This window comes from Zychaea mexicana, assembly GCF_025766255.1.
Source record: "Zychaea mexicana strain RSA 1403 chromosome Unknown BDB00scaffold_105, whole genome shotgun sequence".
Taxonomy (NCBI): domain Eukaryota; kingdom Fungi; phylum Mucoromycota; class Mucoromycetes; order Mucorales; family Lichtheimiaceae; genus Zychaea; species Zychaea mexicana.
The window spans coordinates 1-21101 of NW_026516768.1; the positions used below are offsets into that span (position 1 = coordinate 1).

At 44.5% G+C, this 21101-nt stretch overlaps 5 protein-coding genes across 5 annotated transcripts; 2 read left to right on the forward strand and 3 right to left on the reverse strand.

Moving 5' to 3' along the window:
- On the reverse strand, positions 1 to 1639 carry BDB00DRAFT_847359 (pseudouridine synthase; the record flags this gene model as incomplete). Its single annotated transcript, XM_053125223.1, has 4 exons — positions 1223 to 1639; positions 856 to 1123; positions 621 to 765; positions 1 to 531 (listed from the first exon to the last, which is right to left on the reverse strand). Coding segments are annotated over exons 1-4 (1079 nt in total), but the record flags the coding sequence as incomplete, so codon positions are not given.
- A 5879-nt stretch (positions 1640 to 7518) lies between these two features.
- Positions 7519 to 9917, reverse strand: BDB00DRAFT_847369 (cytochrome P450). Its single transcript, XM_053125224.1, has 7 exons — positions 9591 to 9917; positions 9441 to 9514; positions 9331 to 9367; positions 9130 to 9251; positions 8857 to 8977; positions 7984 to 8774; positions 7519 to 7905 (listed from the first exon to the last, which is right to left on the reverse strand). Exons 1-7 carry the CDS (start codon positions 9857 to 9859, stop codon positions 7739 to 7741), a joined length of 1581 nt encoding a protein of 526 aa, XP_052974831.1. The 5' UTR covers positions 9860 to 9917; the 3' UTR covers positions 7519 to 7738.
- A 1637-nt stretch (positions 9918 to 11554) lies between these two features.
- BDB00DRAFT_772228 (P-loop containing nucleoside triphosphate hydrolase protein) lies at positions 11555 to 13498 on the forward strand (the record flags this gene model as incomplete). The annotated part of the gene is made up of 8 exons (XM_053120024.1): positions 11555 to 11704; positions 11788 to 12382; positions 12459 to 12552; positions 12612 to 12752; positions 12823 to 12886; positions 12962 to 13042; positions 13105 to 13170; positions 13244 to 13498. The coding sequence occupies 8 exons, from the start codon at positions 11555 to 11557 to the stop codon at positions 13496 to 13498; spliced, it is 1446 nt and encodes a 481-aa protein (XP_052974832.1).
- Positions 13499 to 13929: 431 nt separating this feature from the next.
- Positions 13930 to 15072, forward strand: BDB00DRAFT_772179 (uncharacterized protein; the record flags this gene model as incomplete). The annotated part of the gene is made up of 7 exons (XM_053120023.1): positions 13930 to 13974; positions 14055 to 14171; positions 14239 to 14333; positions 14416 to 14491; positions 14688 to 14795; positions 14856 to 14904; positions 14975 to 15072. The coding sequence occupies 7 exons, from the start codon at positions 13930 to 13932 to the stop codon at positions 15070 to 15072; spliced, it is 588 nt and encodes a 195-aa protein (XP_052974833.1).
- A 516-nt stretch (positions 15073 to 15588) lies between these two features.
- On the reverse strand, positions 15589 to 19930 carry BDB00DRAFT_772160 (uncharacterized protein; the record flags this gene model as incomplete). Its single annotated transcript, XM_053120021.1, has 12 exons — positions 15589 to 16116; positions 16186 to 16461; positions 16531 to 16716; positions 16778 to 16860; positions 16924 to 17035; positions 17133 to 17944; positions 18042 to 18167; positions 18248 to 18460; positions 18530 to 18599; positions 18802 to 19132; positions 19282 to 19765; positions 19870 to 19930. 12 exons carry the CDS (start codon positions 19928 to 19930, stop codon positions 15589 to 15591), a joined length of 3282 nt encoding a protein of 1093 aa, XP_052974834.1.
- Positions 19931 to 21101: the final 1171 nt, after the last annotated feature.

Here is a 21101-nt window from a genome sequence, read left to right on the forward strand (position 1 = left end):
ATTTTAATAATAGATGCCGGGGTAATGGGCTCATTAAATGGTTCATATATCCAATGTGGCAACTCGGTTTTGTAATCCCATCCATTCCCTCGATAACGCCAAGCATGAAGATAGATGCCAAGGCTAGTCTCGGGTCTTGGATCTTCAGGCACCAACATATTGCATTCAGGGCAAATATAATTGTTACTACTGTTGTTGTCATTTTGTTGCAGTTCATATTGCGTCGTTTCAAGTAAATGTTGCACAACCTGCTCGGCGTCTGTATCGTTTATACATGTCATTGGAGGTGGAAACCATGGCGTGAACGTGGTATGATACATTGGATCGTTGACAATTGGATATCCAAGATAGCGTAGATGCACTCGTATCTGATGTGTGCGTCCTGTCAACGGTCGGCATCTAACTACACTCGTTTGACCGTTGTAGCTCACTCGTTCGAATTCAGTGGCACATGGCTTCCCATCTGCATGGGCATAATGTAAAGATAATTTAAAAGATATAGGTTTGATAGGCACATTACATACGACCTTGCTATTTGTAGATAAAGATATTTAATATTAGCAGATATTTAGGATATAGAAACTGGTCAGTGATAGATAAAAGAGAACCTCTCTTATTACCCAGAAGGAAATTTGCCTAGTACTCGACATAGATACTCTTTCTGAACAACTCGACCTTTCATATCTTGTGCAATTTCGGATGCTCGTTGCGGTGTCAGGGCTAAAAGCACAAGTCCTGAAGTATGGCGGTCTAGTCGGTTGACGGCTATTATATATGTTATAAACATTGATTTAGAATGTATTCGTGTATTTTTTACCACCAGTAAGCCAAATACACGGGAAGGATCGACCTTACGATATATAGATGACAAGCCTAAAGTGCTTTTCAGGATCTCTACTACTGTGTTGTATCTAAAACGTCCGCTCGAATGTACAGGCAACCCTGAAGGTTTATCAATCACCAGCAAGTCGTCATCGCTGTGGATGATACAAAGTGGCCGGGCTGTAGTGGGCTTTTCGTGAAAATGTTCAGCGTGCTTTAATACATCAGTGGCGTGCACGATGGTATCTGCAGATACGGCCTCTTCATTCACAGTGATCCATCCTTTCTTTATCGCTCGTTCCTGTGTGTGTATAAAAAAGTTCATACAAACAAATGAAAATCGGTCCACTATACATTCTTATGATGCGAAAAAATAATGACTATATACGATTCTACTTGCGTAATAATCAGCGTTGCGATTTCTAAACTCTTGTGTGAAGACACTGAGTATAGGTCTGCCTATCCAGCGTGCTTTGGCGTGCATTTTGTGTTGGTAAAAATACGGCTTTACTCTGCGCAATCCTAATTGTTTCATGTAATGCGTAACCTCCAGTCAGAGCAAAAAGTTTTGAAGGCGCGTTTTTTTAGTATGCTTTCTTTCTTTTACCGTGTTCTATGTAACTTTTATTGTCTCGTTTGTCATGACGTTCCCATCGACTCAAACGCCGAACAACAATTAAATGTCGTCTTTTTGAGATTAATTGCCAATTACTAATTGCACATTGCTTAATAAAACTCATGCGGCTTTGCTGCTGTTCTTTGGAAACAGCCTTCAAGAGTACGGAAATTTTTTTTTTTTTTTTTTTTTTATGGAGGAGGATCCCCAAGGGAGAGTTTATTTTCTCTGCAGTCACGCGTGCCGCAATTTGGACAGAGGCGTGCTGCGTGCGAAACTGGTCGCTATTACGAACATTGTATCTTAGAGTTGTGGCACATGCGAGGAACATACAAAGGGATAGTTACAAGTAGTAGGGGGGGGGGAGAATCTATGAATATAAGCATTTTTTTTTTGTTTGTGTTTGTTTTTTTTTTTTTTTTTTTTTTTTTTTTTTGTTTTGTTTAATGATAGAAAAGAAAATTAGAGAGGGTCCCGGGGGCGAAAACGCTCTAAAAGGACCAAAGCCCTAGATATGACGGCAGACGGAATAAAAGGCTGGTCATGGAAGATGAGTTGCCAATATGCCGCCCATATTGCATGGAGCGTACATGCGACAGCGATGTTGTAAGATGGAAACGATGTACTGGAAGTCGGTGTTGTTGGTGGGAGCTTGAGTGATTTGATGAACGTAGAAAGATGTCGGGGGTGTGGATCAGCGAAGAAGAGATGACTCCAAACGGCGTTCCACACAGACAACCTGACAGGACAGAAGACAAGAAAATGGTCGAGGTCGTCCACAGCAGAGGTGCATAACCGGCACATAGGCGACTCGAGATGGCCAATGTTAATATCGAAAAGACGGAGAGCTGTAGGTATAGTACCATGAATGGCACGGAACCAAATGTTACGGGCAGTATGCTCCATATCCCATCGCCAGAAGGAAGACCAGTCTCGGGACGATATGGTGGGAATGGTGGCAGTCGGCGGCGAACATAGGCGCCGGTAGTCTTGGGTACGCCATAACGGGAGTGAAGAGGAGAGACGGCGAAAGAGAGGTGAAGCGTCAATCGTGTCGAGGCGACTGGAGTGACCTCCACCAGGGTGATCACCTGGCAGGCAAAGGCGGGCGAAACCCGCAAGTAAATATATACGTCCGGAGCCCAAGTCATTGAAGAAACGCGTTGTGAGAATAGGTCGAAAGATTCCGTCAGTAGAAAACCGACGCCGAATGTAGCCCAGGTGGTGGTCGAAGACAAAGAGATCAGCGACCTGTAAAGTACGAAATCCAGGGCGACGTAGGTTGGCATTGCCCAGTGTGGGCGCCCAGATGCAGTTCAGGGGTAAGTGTAGTAGTGTAGCAGCAGACAATTCAGCCGAAAGCCAGGTGACAGGCAGTCGGTCAGTAGCTTTGTAGAGAAGATAGGCGACTTGGTTTGGTTCCGGTGAGCGAGGGCGTGCGTCAGGAAAAACTAATGCGAAGCGTGGATCCACATAAGATGCGGACGCTACCATGATATGATGACAGAGGCAAGCGGTGATATACGACGGTTCTGCGGGCAACCGAAAGAGGGGTTCAAGCCATCGCAGTTGGAGGGTCTGTTGTTGGAGAAGGGGATCAAGTACGCCAAGACCTCCACAATGTCGTAGTTGACACAATTTGTCATAGCTGACTCGAGGAAACATGCGTGTCATCATGAACTTGCCGCAGATGGACCGTAGTTTGCCGAAGAATGTGGACGGAGCAGCCCCAACCAAGCGGAGTACGTGCCATGTGCGTGACAGGATCAAGGAGTTCAACACCGTGGCTCGGCCGCGGATGGATAGTTGCCGGGAAGCATGAATTTGACAAGAAGTTTGAATAGTGGTGAGTAATGCGTCTAAAAACACTTTCAATTGACGAGAAGAGGAGGCGAGGGGAAAACCAAGGTAGATTACCGGGCTCGGGTGGCTCCTATCGTGCGGAGGCGGAAAGCCAGCATCCAGTAAGTGGCCCTCCCAGTGTGGCACCGGTGCACCGGAAAGCGAGATGGCTTGAGACTTGTGTGTATTCAGTCGAGCATTAGAAGCTGCTTGGTATTGGTCCAGGTGAATCCGTAGTCGTTGCAGGTCCGAGGGGGAACGGAGAAACACAAAAACATCGTCCGCATATGCCAGAACTTTGAGGGGAGCTGGGGGAGGCACGCGAGTATAAGATGAGACATATTGGGGCTGGATGCCTTCAAAGGACTCATCTTGCATGATGCTGCGCAACAGAGGTTCGATTGCAAGATTGAAAAGCACTGGGGACAATGGATCTCCTTGGCGAAGCCCGCGGCGCTGTTGTATTGGAGCTGTTAGGTTACCATTGATGTTGAGTGTGATGTTGGTTGTGAAAAAGAGGGTGACGATTGATGAGACCAGACTAGGTGGAAAGCCAAAATGCAGCAAGGTACGTTCAAGATAAACCGGATGGATACGGTCATAGGCTTTCTCCTGATCTAGTAAAAGCCCCAGTCCAGATGGTGCTGTATTATTGCGTTCTTGTTCCATGATAAGTTTAACCAACATACCATTGTCGGCTATGAATCGGCCAGGCATGAAACCCGCCTGGAACGGGTTGATGAGCTTGTCTGCCGCTTGTATGAGACGCGAATTCAATAGCCGAGTGAAGATCTTAGCATCGGTGTTAATCAAGGCAATCGGACGCCAGTTACGCAGGGAGGTTAAGTCTCCTTTCTTGGGCAACAGCGCGACACACGTTGCGGTCCACGATGGAGGGAAACAGGAGCCTTGAAGGGCGGCATTGTATACCTCACACGCAAGAACCTTGTACTGGGGGTGTTGGAGGACCAAATACCAGAGTTCGTAGGGGAGGCCATCGAGACCAGGGCTGCTTTTCGCTGGGGCACGTTTCGCACCAAGTTGCAGGTCCTCGATACCGAATTCCTCTAGCAGCATGTCACAAGAGGCAGCAGAGACTCGACAAGAGGAAGGAATCGATGCTAAGAGGCTATCATGTGCGCGTAAGTCCATCGGTGCGGCGGAATACAGGTCCTGATAAAAGAAACGAGCAGCTTCTTGAATGTCGGATGGTTCTTGTAGTAATACGTTAGTTTGCGGGTGCTGAATGGACAGAAGAAGGCGTTGAGTCTGTCTGGTAGTAGCAGTGCGTTTCAGGTATCCAGCAGATACTTCCCCTTGCTCTCGCCAACGTAAATTAGACTTGAGCGCCGCATTGTCAACAATTTCTTTTTGGATGAGGTCAAGCTGAAGTTCGACTCGGGCAAGGTGAGCTGCCAATATGCTGGGCGGAGGGTTGGACCGGATAAGCTTGTTTCGTTTCCTTTGTAAGGCTTTATGCTGCTGCTTCCGCCAATCCTCGCGCTGACGGCCAAAACGCTGCATAAATTTGCGAAGTTCCCCTTTTAGGAAGTCCCATTGTGCTTGGGGTGATCCATGTGAAGACAGTAAGGGGAACACTTGGGAGAGCCAGGAGGCCAGCTCTTGCCGAAATTGTTTGATGTGGGTAAAATTGGGATTGCCGCGCCAGTAACTTTTGCCTCTATTGCAGTCACCTAGGTGAATGTGCGCGGAAAGGAGAGCATGGTCTGACCATTCTAAGGGTAAGCGTTGTATTTCAGCTTTAGACAGTTGCGGACGTAGCTCAGGGGAGGAAAATATGAAATCTAGCGTAGAATAATACAGATCACCTCGGCGGAATGTAGGAAGGGGCAGGCCCTCGCCCAATTCCGTGATACAATCGACGTAGTGGGTGTGAAGCATGGCTTGCCAGGATGCTGGGACACGGTGGCGGTGAGCGGCAAGATGGTAGTTGTAGTTAAAATCCCCAGCGATGATAAGTCGGTCAGGGATGTCAGAGAAAATTGTTGAATTGCTTAAAGCGGTGTAAAAAGTGTGTCGCGCTCGAATAGAGGAAGTCGCGGGTCCATAGACTACGAGAATATAGAAGTCGAGGAAAGATGATGTCGCGGATTGAATTTTGGCATAAATGATGCGGGAAGTGTTGGCGCCAAGATCAATAGGGATGGTTGTGATGATGATGTCGGGCGAGAAGGCTACGAGTCCACAGTGTTGAGTCCACGAGCTGGAGGAGACGAGGAGTTGTTGGTCGAAAGATTGCTGAATTGATGTTGAGCCAGCTCCGGTTTCTTGGAGAGCGAGAAGATGTGGGTGTTGGTGACGCAGATAGCGCATGAGCGACGATCGAGCGCCAGGGTTGTTGGTTTTTCGAAGACTGTTACAGTTGAGAGAGCATAATTTCAGAATATTATTGGGTATCATAATATATTGATGGATACGTAATTTTGCGGGTCGTCTCTTCAATGAGATGACGACCCGGTGTTACCACTGAGAGCTTTCGGAGACGGCTTCACGAGGCGGCCGCTCTTTGTGCGGTAGCTTGTTGTTTTTGGATCTGAATCTGAAGTGTCGAAGGCGGGCGACGGACGGAGCGGAGTGTCGCCAGTTGCTGCTCTCTGTGTTGCTACATGGTGCGCAAATCGTCCTTCGAGGAGGGCCGCCAGCACTTGTTGGTCGGCTACTTCCAAAGTCGTAGTAATGGAATGCCGGGTGGTAGCAGTCATCATGGGGAATGTTTGGCTCCAAAAGTCTGTGGCTAGTTGTCGGTTCGCAAAGGCGGTTTTCATCGTTTCGTACATGGCGGGTTTGTTGGTGCGTTCTTCGAGAAATTCTTCATAGGCTTCTTGTATGGCCTCCGCGTCCACAGGGGCTGGGGCTGCGCTTTCTTCGTTTTCCAACTCTTCCACGACGGAGTCAGTGTCGGTCTCCATCGCGTCGGAGGATTCGTCGTCGCCACTAGCGTCGTCTCGAGCAGGTTCTGGATCTGGGAAAGTCAACTCGTCATGGTTGTCGAGTGTTGTGTGTGTTTCCTCTGGGTTACGGTTGTGGTCCAATGGCTCGGTGGTTGGTGAGACGTTTGGTGCTGTCGAGGGACTCGTCGGGTTGTTCGTTTTTCTACGCTTCTTGTTAGTGGCGCCACGAGTTGCACGACCGGAGATCTTTTTGTTGTGACACAGGTACGACAAGTGGCCAATTTCACCGCAAGACCAACAGGCGCGGTGATTGCGGGGATTCTGAGGACAGTTATTGACATGATGTCCTTCCTTATGGCAGCGAGCACAGTGTAATGCCATGGCCGCCCAAGTGGCATAAAAGCTGTCTTTGCTGGTGCACCAAGGGATGACATGCGTAATGGGACTAAAAGTCTGTTCGTCTGCGATAGGTTGGCGGTCTAGCACAGCGAAGCCTGTACCCATATAGAGACCAGACTGAGCATCGCGGTAGATGCCGCAATCCAAGACTCGCCCGTAAAGGCTGAGGCTTTGGAGAATTCCGTGAACCAACTTGTCTGGGCTCCTGTAAGGTAGCTGCGAGAGGCGCACTTTGGTGATTTGGGCATCAGATGATAGTGCGCGGCAAGGTTTGATGATGATGTTGTTTGAAAAGCTGATGCCTTCATCGAGGGCGTGCTGAAGGTCTGCGGCGTCTTCAAAAAAAAGTTCAACAAGGACTCTAGGGCCTTCACGAACTGGTTGGCCACCGCAGTTGTTAGGGAAGTGCTGGGCGATACGTTTCAACAACTTGGCTAAGGGCTCAGTACGGCTACTGAGGTCAAAGAAGACACTGTTTGCCGAAGCAGGGGAACCTCCCACTCGGTAGATGTTGGAGGTAATAATGCGAGTAGTTTTTTGTGCGTCTGAATCGTCCGGCGTAAGGCGGGTTTCGCTCTCAATTTTCATCAAAGACTGGCGGTGCCTTTGAACAATGCGAGCATACGAAAGTCGAGGGACTTCAAGCGGTTTTGTTGGTGAGTTGTTGCCTGGGCCATTGCCAGGTGGCGGATCAATATCGGGAAGAGCCATGAGAGTACGGAAAAGCAGAAGCTGTCAATTTTTATGAATGTTGCTCCGATCCTGCTGGTTCTCTGCCAAGCACGCCATAATAAGCGTGTCTGAATGAGTTATATAGCATCGCTCACCGTCATAACTGTAGGAGAGATAAAAGGATTACTGTACTGATGTATGATAAGTATATTTCAGCGATAATGCGGTCATGTTATCTTAGTATGTATATAACCCAAGAAAACAAGTTTTACTGATTTTACAAATTTGAGATTGCTTTGATTTTTGTTGTCCTAGCCACTTGCAGTTTGGCAACAAAGTCTCGCACATTATATATATTATTACGTTTACAATAATAAAACTACATTTATACATACAGTCTTCTTTTTCTTACTACATTTAACTATTACAAGTTTTGCATATGATACTGGTTTTAGTTTTCGAGAGGTTTTTTAAATTAGTGAGTCAGTTCGCGTTTTTCGACGAAAACCTTCATTCCGTTCTTCATGGGCATCGTTAGTGACACTTTATAGTGGATCTCTTGATTTGGCGCCAAGGTAAATTTATATCTTCTCAAAAGCATAATCATGGCCACCAAAGATTCCAAGGTAGCGAGCGCTTGACCTGCATGTACTTTCCGTTTAGTTACTTGTACATATTATGATAGACATACTGTACATTTCCTAAAATGATAGGACCTACCAAGGCAGATACGTGGGCCAGCGTGGAAGATTGGCCACTGTCCTTGTGACTCTCGACGAAGTTCGCCTTCCGGAGTAATCCAGCGCTCAGGTCTAAAAACTCGAGCATCTGGACCCCATACCTTTGTGGAGCGGCCTTGTGCGTAGGTTGACCATGCCACGCTATCACCCTTTCGGATACGAGTTCCATCGGGCCAGACGTCGTCACCCAGGGCGACCTTTATATTGGACGGTACTGGTGGATAGAGTCGAAGCACTTCATAGAAAACAGCGTGTGCGTAAGTCATCTTGTCTTTTATGACTTCGTAGAGGGCAGGCGAATCATTTTCATGTTCGTCGCGAATATGTGCCTTGATTTCCTCAAATAGCTTGGTTTCGACTCGAGGATGCAGCATTAGGTTGTAAAATGTCCACGAAAGTGCTTGAGCTGTGGTGTCTCTTCCAGCAAGAATGAAGTTTAAGGAGGTATCGCGAAGCTCGTCATCACTCAAAAGCTCTCCGTGCTCGTTGCGCGTGTTCATGAATCGGGATAAAAGATCCTTGAATTCGCCACCTTCAGCAAGCTGCTTGCGTCTCTCGTTGATGATGCCGTACGCAAAGTCGTCTATCACTTTGAGGTGCTGTTTGATGGTCATTGTGCCCGGACGAATAATTGGCTTGAGTGCCTCTACGATAGGCATGAAAGGATTGATAAAACGATCCAGACAATCATGCTGACACTCGTCAAAAGATGCTGCAAAGGGGACCTTGCCGCGACTCTTTAACGCATTAATTTCAGCGCCAAAAGCCAAACTATTGGATGTTTTCGGAAGGAGAGATATTAGTGGTATTAATATACACAGTTTTTATACACAGTTTTGAAAGTTTCACTAACAGCACAAACGAGTCCACCGTAAATTTGAACATGACATCTTGAAAATCGACGGGTTTACCACTATGGACTTTCTTGTCAAGGATATGACTTGACAATACGTTCAATTCTTTGACAAACACGCTATATAATATAGTTAGTATTAACTTGATCTCGTACGGCGACCAAACAGCCTGTTGAGCTGCTTATGGCGAACTTACTCTACAGTAAAAAAAGACATCAGTTTCACAAACGGTCCTTTGCAAAGCACGAAGAGTGAAAAAGAATATCACATACCGGTGAAGTGGTTCCGGAAATTCACGATATTAAAAATATGGCTAGCCGTTTTTCTTTGGTAACGCCAGCGTTCTCCATTAGCAATAAAGATTCCTTTGCCAAGAAAGTGCCCGAGCGATTTCCTACAGCAGTAGTATTATTGTTTACGTGTACTATGAATTAATGCGATCATCCAATGTGTGACCTGGGGTAAGTGCTTACAGCATATGTTCACCCTTGATGTAGTTCTCAAAGTTTGCTTAAATAGAGAGGTCAGTTACTGTTTACAGAAAAAAGCTACAACGACATCATAGTATAAAGCAGATACTTACTTTTCAAAAAGTATTCAACATTAACTGGGTTAATAGTCAAGACAGCGGGCGCCATGCCAATGGTCGATGCGGCACTGTTGTACAACAATGGGTATTAGCTTCCTTGTTGAGAGAGCTGAAGTACATAGCAACACAAATTGTATGCTTTACAAAGTCAAAGTATCCAGTCGCTCAAAGTGTTGACATTGTTGGTCGTAAGTCCTATCTTTGTTGGCAAGCTGGCGGAAAAGTCCTCCAACAATAGGATCCCCCTTGACCCTCGGCATATCATCTCTAGCTTCGTGAAAGAGAGCTCGGTCATTGTATTTAAGCGCGAGCAGTCCTAATGTTATTACTGCAGCACCGCCGGTAGCTGCGGCAATACGAGCATAAGGATTCGTGTCCATTCCGTTGTTGAGAAAAGATGCCATTGAGGACATATGAAGGACAGCAGCGAAAGGAAAAGAAAAAGGATGTAGGAAAGAAAGATTAGAAAAGCAAAAGGAAAGAAGCAAGAGAAAAAAAAATCCCAGTCTTGATCGGATGAGAGCTCATTGTGTAACCAACACACTTTACCTCGGCTTCAATTGCAGCCAAACGTGAACACGCTTATTACATAATAAATAGGGTTGTCGTAGACTGCTATTACTCAATAAATGCTCCTTATGATTTACATGACTTGATTTTTGACAGCTTTTCAATAGCTGATGCAACACTGATATATTAACAAGGCCTTCTTTTTCAAAGTTCTATAGTTAGTATGGAAAATTGATTCATTGGTGATGCATTCTTTGGTCCGATAATTTACCCGGTTCACTAGGTCATGTGTAATAATGAACAATAGAAGAACCAGGTCTATGCAAAAGCCTTGAGAAAAGAAAGTTCGTAAACCGTCGAATCAAACGGCGTGTGCAACCAGGTGCCACGCCTGCGGGCTTCGTCTTCTTACTATTATATGCAAAAAAAGATTACATACAACTATATGGCTCTCAGGTACATGTGGATACTCTTTCAACAGATGAAGTGGGGGGCCTTGGTTGTGTAAAAAAGATATCGTGACAGACCGTTCATGCTACCAATTATCTTTCATAAAAGCACAGCACTGATGCATTTTTGGTAATATACTACCGCGTTGAAAAGAAAAGAAGGGACAGCAGATGTATTGTTTTATAAGATAGAATGCTTTGATGCGACAGAATAATGATTGGATTTCACATTCATCCATCAAAACAGTCCTCCTCCCTAATAGTTACACTTTTTGCTAAGAGATACATCAAGAGGAGCAATGAAAATCGTCAATGTCAGCAAGAAAGAGCTGCTGATCGCTCAACACTTTGTGTCATAGTATACGATACTGAAAAGCAAGTTATCGTATAAAAGCAGAATAGCATGAGCGAATGGATAAGCGGGTACGCATGTATTATATCACTTATGAAGGTAAGATTTTCAGATTGATGCTGCCATGCTGCTATAACACGAGTCAAGCTTATAATTGGGTGCCGCGCTGAGACATTTCTTGACAAGTGTCCGCTTGTCCTAAAATTTTGTTTGCTACTTGTCAACCACCATGTTCGCTCGCGCCTTATGCGTTGCGACTCGAACCAACACAAGCCGGACTTCATGGCGTCTACTGCACACAACACGATCATTGACGACTGGCACGCTGCCATGTTTACGGAATCCACGACCTAATGTTACTGCTAAAGGCCCAGCCAAGCACTCGAAATCGCCAACACCGTTTGATCCGTCAGTTGTGAGCTCAAGCTCAGACAAATGGGCTGAAAGAAGTAATGAGCGATTTCACTTTCCACCTGGCATTAGACATTGAACGTCGTTGCTTATTACTTACATAAGATTAGTTTTCAAAAATCGGTTAAGGCTTTTCGTTACAAGTGCAGAAGTTCGACGACGATCGAAGAACGTTGGTATAAGTGGCAAACTGTTTAACGTGTTGTCAAAGGCCTTTGTCGAAAAAGTGGAGGAGGGAAAAATTAGCGACTGCGATTGGAAGGCTGCAAAGAAAGCTTACGATGTGGAGGAAGGCATTGGTAAGTATCCATCTTGCTTTAGGCAGTTTGAAACCAGGGCATTGATGCTTTTATTTACTAATTGGCTTTGCGGGCGGAAAAGTTTCCATGGATAAATTTCTACTGCACCACTTTTTTTCTTTTGCCGAGACGAGATTACCAAACAGGATCAAAGATAACATCCAGTCGCTAAAACAATTAAGCGATCTACGATATCCCAGTGAATGGTTCCCGGAAGCAAGACAGATGCAAAGGTCAGTCCTATAACAATCTGATATAGCTTAATACGATCCATGTTATTAAACAATAACAACAACAACATTGACTCTTTAAACAGAAAGATTTTCCTTCATGTCGGACCAACTAACAGTGGAAAAACATACAATGCATTGAAGAGACTCGCAGAAGCAGAGTCTGGTATCTACTGCGGTCCGCTTCGCTTGCTGGCACATGAAATTTACAACAAAATGAACGCACAAGGCATAGGATGCAATCTTATCACTGGCGAAGAAAAGCGAGAGGTGTCTCCCGATGCAACACTAACTAGTTCAACCATTGAAATGGCCAACTTGGGACGGCCGCTGGAGGTTGCAGTGATTGATGAAATTCAGATGATTGCGGATCCACTGCGTGGTTGGGCTTGGACACAGGCATTGTTGGGCTTAAAAGCGAAGGAGATCCATCTGTGTGGCGAAGCTGCTGCTGTACCATTGGTCCAGGAGATATGCAAGACCCTCAATGAAAAGGTCACTGTTCACGAATACAATCGTCTCACACCTGTCAAAGTCTTGGATAAATCCTTATCCGACTGGAGCCAGGTGCGCAAAGGCGACTGTGTGGTGTCATTTGCGCGCAACTACATCTTTGAAGTCAAGGAAAAGATTGAGAAAACCACAGGTCTAAAATGTGCTGTTGTTTACGGCGGATTACCTCCTGGTAAATTGACCTTTTCACATCTGTTATTAGCATAATTATCAAAATCGCGCTGGTATTAATAGTCAACTGTATATAGAAACTCGCGCTATGCAAGCGCAATCGTTCAACGACCCGAACAATGATATAGACGTCCTTGTTGCATCTGATGCAGTTGGCATGGGCTTAAACCTGTAAGTAACAACATGTAGAGATAGCGACTATTGTATTAACCGATTGTTTTTGGTTATAGGAACATCAAGCGCGTTGTCTTTTCAACAGTCAAAAAGTTTGATGGCGAAGAGCTTCGCTATATCAGTACTCCACAACTCAAGCAAATTGGCGGCAGAGCAGGCCGATTTGGTACAACTTACGCATCTGGAGAAGTAACAACGTAAGTTAAGAAAGGGAGTTACGAGCGGTCAAAGCTTTTATTAAACTACTTTGTTTTTCAACTCCCATAGTATGATTTCTGGAGACCTTGAATATGTTCAAGAAGCGATGTCTGCGCCAATCACTTATCTTAAGGTTGGTAAATATACAAAGGTTATCGTCAAGGATTTGGTCGACTAACCCTCGTTTCTATTTTGCAAAAATCAAAAGCGAGCAGGTTTACACCCAACAGTCGACATTTTCGAGCTCTTTGCGTTACAAATGCCTAAAGAGAAGTTCTCTTCACTGTTGGTAAGCAATATGTATGTCATCGACGTATAGATGAACAGCGCTCTAAGTTATTCGTGTAATAGGAAAAATTTGAAGATTTTGCATCGCTCCAGGGCACATACTTTTTGTGCAATTTTAAAGATCAAAAGGTAAAAAGCAAAGAATATATAGAGATATGTCTGCTTCATGAGTTCATTGACTTATATTCGAAACAACGTACAGCAAATTGCAGAGATAATTGAACATGTTCCTCTCGACTTACGAGACAGATACCAGTTTGTTAATGCTCCTGTCAACTTGAGAAATCCCAGCGTTGTCAAGGCTTTTATAAAGATGACGGAAATGTACAGCAATATGGAACCTTGCGATTTGAACGACATGGCAACTCTTCCACGGAACCCTGTAAAAAGTCCTGAAGAGCTTAAACTGCTAGAAGGCTCCCACAAAATCATCATGCTTTATATGTGGCTCAGGTAAATTCTTTTTCTTTAGAAAACATAAGAGATCAAGCATTAATCGTTATTTGTATTAAACTTTTCTTCTTTTTGGCGGCATAAAATTAGTCTTCGTTTCCCAGACGCATTTACCACGGAACAGGATGAAGCACTCAAATACAAGTATCGATGTGAAGAACTCATTGATTTATCATTAAGGAACAACTCGTCGCAATTGAGAAAACCGCCCCGCAGAACGCCCACCCATAGCAGACAGGATAAACGAAGAAAAAGAACATAGAAAATCATTACGCATTTGTATTAATCACACATTTCCTCCCCATATCTCTAATCCCCATCACATCTCAAAAAGTAAATATACATGAACGAACGGATAAACTATTGTTGGACCGTTTATTAAATCCCGATACCTGTCAAAAAATCCAGGGCGAAAAGAGGTCCTCTTCATTGAAAATGATCGTGAGCGAACTACCTGTTGAACAGCGAACTCTCATTGAGGTAAACACAGTACGCTTCAACTGATTTAAAAGCTATTCTACTTGATATCTAAGACCATTTCTTCTTTGACTTGCTGTTAGAATCTGCAAAAGGACATTTCGTCTTTGTACCAATCGTTCTCTAATGCCTACCTCAATGATTGGGAAATACAAGCTAAGGTGCCTGATATAGAGAATGCTCCCGAGACTGTTGAAAAGGTACGATGGCACACTTGTTATATTTTCTGGTAATAGGAGGTTTTACTAGTAGAAGCTATCTTATTAGGTTATCGAAGGTTGTAATAGTGGCGGCGTCGAGTCTACGGCACGCTATTACCCCGTTGAAAGTGACTATTACGACTGGCCGTTACAGCAACGAGCGTAAGTTTTTTGTCCGTTTGATATTTTTTGAATGAAACGGCATCTTTTGCCCTATTAGTTATGCTAACACTCAGAGAATCAGTTTTCGCGTCACGGCTCCTTCGAAAGAGCATATGTGCAAGAGTGTAGTCATGGAGAACCGAGCATATTCTGCTGATGTGGGGCTGGGCGAAGGTAATGATTTACATGACACTATACAGACAGTGCTAATCTTGGTTTTGCTTATTTAATATTTGTCTTTTAGATGTCTATCCTCGCTTTATATGTGTCATTACACAGGTTCGATATGCGTAATTGTAATAAGCAATTGACAACAGACGTGTATGTGCTTACTCGCAAAATAATCTTTTGTAGTACACTGCTCCTGTGAATACACAGAAGCTTATGAATCAAATCCGAGATTTGTCAGGCAGGGCAGCAGGCAAAAAGTACTATAATTATCGTGTAGCGCAGTCCGAGGTAGTATCCGCTAAAAACATTTCTTATGAGACCGTGTAACTGACAGGAAGTGTTCTGCTTTAGAAATCGCTTGAGCTTACTGGTTTCAAATCAGGCGGTGTCTGCCCAATTGGTAAGCAGCAAGATAAATATCTACTTTGTATTAACTTAAAACACGAATCTCATCTACATATGTTGATTAGGCACTACTACACGTATTCCAGTTATCCTCGCTGAATCGATTACTAAGCTTGATGTACGTCCTCAGTTTATATTTTTGTTAAATATGAGCTTTTTATGAGAAATCTGACCTTTCATGTTTTATCTCCTCTTAGCCACCTGTGCTCTTCATGGGTGCTGGGCACATCGATTGGAAACTGGCTCTTCCTGTGGATGATTTTATTCGAGCCACTCAATGCCGAGTCTTAGATTTAGATTAAAAACCTTTTACATTACATAGACAGCTTAGACCTATCACAATCATTAATCAAATTTATTACATATTACGTATACGGCACTTTAAGCGCAAATCGCTTCAAACCACCAAGTCTCCATTATTGGACCTTATTCACAGACAGTCTTTTGTTACGATTGCTTATGATGAAGTATTTTTTCTTCATTCAAAGATCATTGAGCCCGAAAGAAAGCGGAGAAATTTGGTTTTACTGCTTGCATACTGAATACAATATGTACGTAGAATATGTGTGTGCCGGTGTGTATTGTTTGGGGGGGGGAGGGAAGATGGATGTTTTTCAAGAGGTATAGAAGTATGTACAAGGGGATAGAAACATTCCTATCCCCGTGATAGAATGAATGATCAATTAGTAGTAGTAGTAGTAGTAGTATTAGAGGTAGTAGTAGGAGCAATAATGTCCACAGTATTATTATCACGTTTGTGGCGCCAGTAGCAACGATGGCATAATTTTTTGTCAGGGGAAGCGTCGACATCCCACCAATAAGGCGAAAACTCAGCAGGACATTCACTGCACTTTGGTTGTTCATTAAAGTCGATTGGCACTGAAGCCAGTGCAGTAGTCACTGGCGTTCTTCGATTGGTTGATGATGATGATGATAAAGATAATGGAGAGGTAGAAGATGTTGCTGTTGTTGTTGTAGTAGTAGGTTGTCGTGCAGGTGGCATGGTTGAAAGCACGCTTTGGCGAGCAGATGGAATAGACGCAGGTGATAAGGTAGGTGAGCTTTCTGAATGCAAACTGCTGGGGTTGTAAATGGCACTACTGTACGGATGTCCTGTAGAGGCGAGAACTGCACGATAGCGTCGCATGGCTGGTGTCGTACCGGATTCAACTTGTTTGTAATAGCTAGAGTAAATACGAGTACAAGACTTGTAAAAATATTAGTTGATATTTCAAAGATTATATGTATAAGCTATCGTTATGTCTTGCAAACCTACCACGTTGGTATCCGTGGTGCGCTCAGTTAATCGCACAAGCTGATGTTTAGATAGATCATGGTTTGGGCACCAAACCTGCGGTACCATCAACCCACTGGGCATGTTAGAACGAAAAAGATCGGCAGGTATGGTGACGCCAGAACGAGAAGCTTTGGGAGATTGGACCTCAAACGCAACTGTGAAATTGTGCTTAATAGCGCACTGTACATGTACGGGCTTGTTACAGTCGCCGCAAACCACACATGCGCCCGTCTGCTCTTTGCATAAATGACAGGTCTAAACAAAAGGAATAGATTATTTATACTATCCTTCCAGCTAATCAGTAGGCATTATATGACATCTTACCTCGTTCCATCGCGCCTTGTTAATTGCTGCAATATACTCGGCCGGCTGAAGCGTCGCTATGTTCACAAACTTGACTTCTGGAATAAACATAGCACACAAAACATGTACCCAGTTGTAGGATGATGTTTTTTTCAAGGGTTGCCGTGGTGATTGCCGAGACTCGCTACATAGAATACATTCATACGACTGTATGCACCGTTAGTCATCTTGTTCGTGCATAAAAGACACAATGCTCTTCTACACTTACATATGAGGCTGTTGGGTTCTTTTTGTTAATGCATACATCGCAGTACCACGCCTCTTTTATGGATTTGTGAGCACCATAGCAATCTGATATAATAACCATTTAGAATTTACTCAAAGTGATTTTCTATTAGCACACACTATACTTACCGCCGTGTACAGACATGCCGCATCCATGGCAGGTCAGCAGGCGCTCTTGTGGCTCCATTTCGCTACATACGGCGCAAGGCGTAGGTTCATATGAAACCGAGACCACACGCTTCTACGTGCCCCCCCCGAAAGAAAAAGTACGTTAATAAATCTGAATGCGGCCCAGTAGCCTCCCGTTGTTGTGTTTCCACTTTGTAATGATAGCCTACATCGTCTTTAAGTTTTCTGACACCAAACTTCGTTGCGCCGCCGTCATTTGTCCGCTTCCGTTTTGCTCCACCTTTTGAGTTTGCAGCAGCATCGCCGCCATTCGTTTTCAATCCACGGCCTTTGCCACGCTGAACCGTCCTTTCAACACTGGTTTTGCGCATGATACCGTACTTTAACCAAAACTCGCCACAATCGTTACACAAAACCTGGCGAAAGTGTTTGCGCTTGCGATCAACATCTGTAGGGAGCCGTCGCCATATCGTCGAATCTGGGCTTTGACAATTTGCGCAGTGGAACGTCTTGACCATATGCGAGCTTGCATGGATCACAGTAGGATCTGACTCTTCACCACTATCCATTTCACTTCCAGAATCAATTTGCATGATGTTGTTATTGGAATCTTCGTCGGTTCCTTCGCTACTGACATTGTTGCCAAACTTTTTAAATTTTTTGGTCGGTTTGTAGACTTTGGTCCACTGCGAATATACCGGCTCGTAACGCTCAGTCTTTTTCCATTGATAAAAGTAGCGCACGACGTCTGCATGCTTTTTGCTGGGCACCATGCGTCCAACATGATACAAGTCGTGACCATATGTTTTGATTCCGCTTTCAAAAGCTTCCACTTCTTCCGGTGTCCATTCCACAATATGTACAAAATCGCTTTCGTCCACTTTGCGCATTTCTTCAAGTGCTTCCTTGGTATCATAGTCGTTGTGCTCGAGACAAAGTATGGCACGGTCCAAAAGATCGCCCGAGTAGGGTGGGAGGGGTAATGATGGAAGTGCCTTGACATCTTTGATATATTGATTCACTTTTGGAAATAAAAAATGAAGTAGTCAATAAGAAGCTTTGGTTTATCGGTAAAAAGAGTTATTGAGTGTGGTTGTGACAGGAGAAGATAAACATACAAACTTGATCGTCCAATCGATTTGGATGAAATAACGGCGTAATCGTAGCATCCGTGCCTCGTTCAATTGGACCTGGTTCCTCAGTATCTTCTTCAGATGGAGCTCGACCAAGGTTTGGACTCCCTTCTATTGCCGGAGGGTTTCATGGTATGTAAGGTTGGTTTTTTCCTTGTTTTATAGAGAAGGTATGGGAGCGATTGGTTTACCTGTTCGTCTTCTGGAACGAGGGCGAGTCCGTTTTTGAAAGGGTTTGGGGCGTAATTTCAATGAAGCAGATTTAGCTGGGGAAGATGGCTGATGATTTTGGTGGGCATCACCGTTGTTACTTGATGGGGCGTTTATCAAGTCAGGAATGGGATCAGCCTGGTACCTCGCGCCCAATCGACTCCGCGCCCGTGGATATATGCGATCGTCAATATCTGCAAAAGAAACATTCAATGATACGCTCATGAATACCACCGTGCGACTAAGGGAAAAGAAAGTCTTACCCAGGATATCATGAATGTCGGTGTGGATGCCAAAGTACCGAAAAGGCCACATATTGGTCATGCGTGGTGCCTGTTCATGATCTGTCGGAAAAGAAGGAGATGGAGGGCAAGAGAGAGAAATAGAAGGAAAGATGTTAGAAGAAATCGACACGTGGTCAGGGACATGTACCTTTGTCGACACCGTTCAGTTGTAATCTCAGTTTCAGTTCGGGCTGTTTCTGTCCATTGGCAACCGCTTGTGGAGCGATTAGGGCTGTTTCGACTTTTTGTACACTCGAACGAGCTGCATTGCGTGTAGGCCGTTGTCTCGAAGCGGGTGTGGATGGTGATCGTGTATCTCTGGAATGATGTGAAGTTGGTGCCGCTGCTTCTGCTTCTGCTTCTGCTTCTGCTGCTGACGTTGTTGTTGTTGTTGTTGTTTGCAATGACGATGATGTGGCTGTATTTGTATGTGAGGAAGCCGTGGGTGCTTCCATGATTTCTTTCCGTGAGCAAAAGGCACATTGCCAAGCAAAGCCTTTCGATGGTTTTCGGAGGAGTGGTGGGTTCAAACAAGCCATGTGGTAGTTCTTCTGGCATGCTGCACATCGAACCGAACTGGCGCTATGAATCGTCCACAAGAAGAAAAATTTGGTCAAAAATTATTCGTCATATAAATCAGGGAAAATTGGCCCTAATCGATCCATATCCAACCATCATCATCGACTTATAGGGACGGTTGCTGGGGTGACGCTGATGATGACGATTTTTACCTGGCACACCAGTCTTGACAAACACAGCAGGTGCGTCTTGCAACAGTCAGGTCGGACGCCTTGCCTTGCTCAACGACAATGAATTGGTATCGCTCACGGAGAGCCGTCTGGACATCTTTGGGTACATTTTGGACCAATTCGCAAGGCACAATATCATATACACGCTGCATATAGCGATCATACAATTGATGATAGTAAAAACAGTCATCCTGCTGCTTATATTGCTCGAGCTGTCCCGCCGGAATGTAGTGACGATGGGTCACAGTACACTTTCCTCGGATGGAGGACACTGGGTTGAGATCCGAGTGCATGGTGGCAACCAGTAATCGGGGATCATGATTTTTACGACTAATGACATCCCTTGGCCGATTATACCATGCAATCCGTGCCTGGAGGCCTCGCCGTTTGCTGTTGCCACAGAATTCCATAACGCGACCAATGTAATAGGTCTCGCCTAAATGTTCCGGGGCCAAGTAGACATGGTCTATATAGGTGATGTGTCAAATATCGGGTCTTGATAGGGCAGCTATTTCTCTTTCTCTCTTCCTTTCTTTATTTCTTTTTGCTCCCGATATTTCTCTTTCTTACCATTGACGGCGATGGTTGTTCCGTCCATAAGAGTCGCTTCGACGATGGGATCAGTTACCATTCTTGAGTCAGCCATATTCGAAAGAAAAGCAAACGGAAAGGAAGAAAAAAAAGGTCGCGTGGAATCGCAAGGTTAGCACTGTCCCGGCAGTGAGATTAGGCTTCAAGTGGAGCGGAAAGAAAGAGAAAGGGAGTTGGTTGGAGGAGGGGGGGCTGGAACGCAAGGCGGTCAAATATTTTTATTTTCATGTTCCCCCCACCACTCCAAGAGCAAACTCATCTCAAACGGTTTGTCATGACTTTATTTTATCGTTTGTAATGAGGCTCTCTGTGTGTCCATGGAAAACCAGCCCACTGACGTTTTGCTATGACTTGAAACGTGCTATAACATCTTTGACACACCACTTGAACTACTTTCAAATTATCTGGATCAAAAAATCTCTTGTTTTCACAGCGTTTTTCAGAGGTATACCTCGTGTTAATGATGCGAGCAAGATATATTTGACAATTGGACTTCTGCTGTGTAGTATACAAGGCATAAAAGATTACATGACACAACATTAACGTGTTCTTGGTATGCAATCCTTTTGGCAAGATGGCTTAATCCAAGAGTCCGTCTTCGCACCGATTCTTTTTCGGGATGATTCATTTACATCCGGTGTACTCGCTACTCGTTACTGTTTAATATAGTTAGATACTTACAATACACTGGGCTGGTGAAGAGGCATGGCAGCTGTGGCTCGACGATATGACACCATGTTAAACTCTTATTTCAGCGCCGCAGATACATCTTCTTTTTCATCGGATATCCGACTTGAATTTCTTACTTTTCCTTTATACATGTATCAATGTTTTCATTCAATCTGGGGAACATGTACAATATCCTAAGGATGTTTTATTGTCAGAGAGTCAAGAGAGAGAGAGAGAGAGATAGAAAGGTACGATCATCATCGTCGCACGCGGCACAGCAGCCTGTTTTGCCGGAATAATTCATTTTCCATGTGATTATGAAGCAAACAGCAATGCACACCCAGATCATGAAGCAAAAAAAAAAAGACATAAGCTTGTTCATCCTTCAGCTTCATACGTAAACCAACACAGCACTTGTCGTGATCTGTGCAGCTTGATACGGTACACAAGTGTGCGATCAATATATCCAAAATTTGGCAGAATCTTCTCCCAAGCTCCGGTCCTTTTGCAACGTGCAACCTACATAACAACATCTCCGTCGG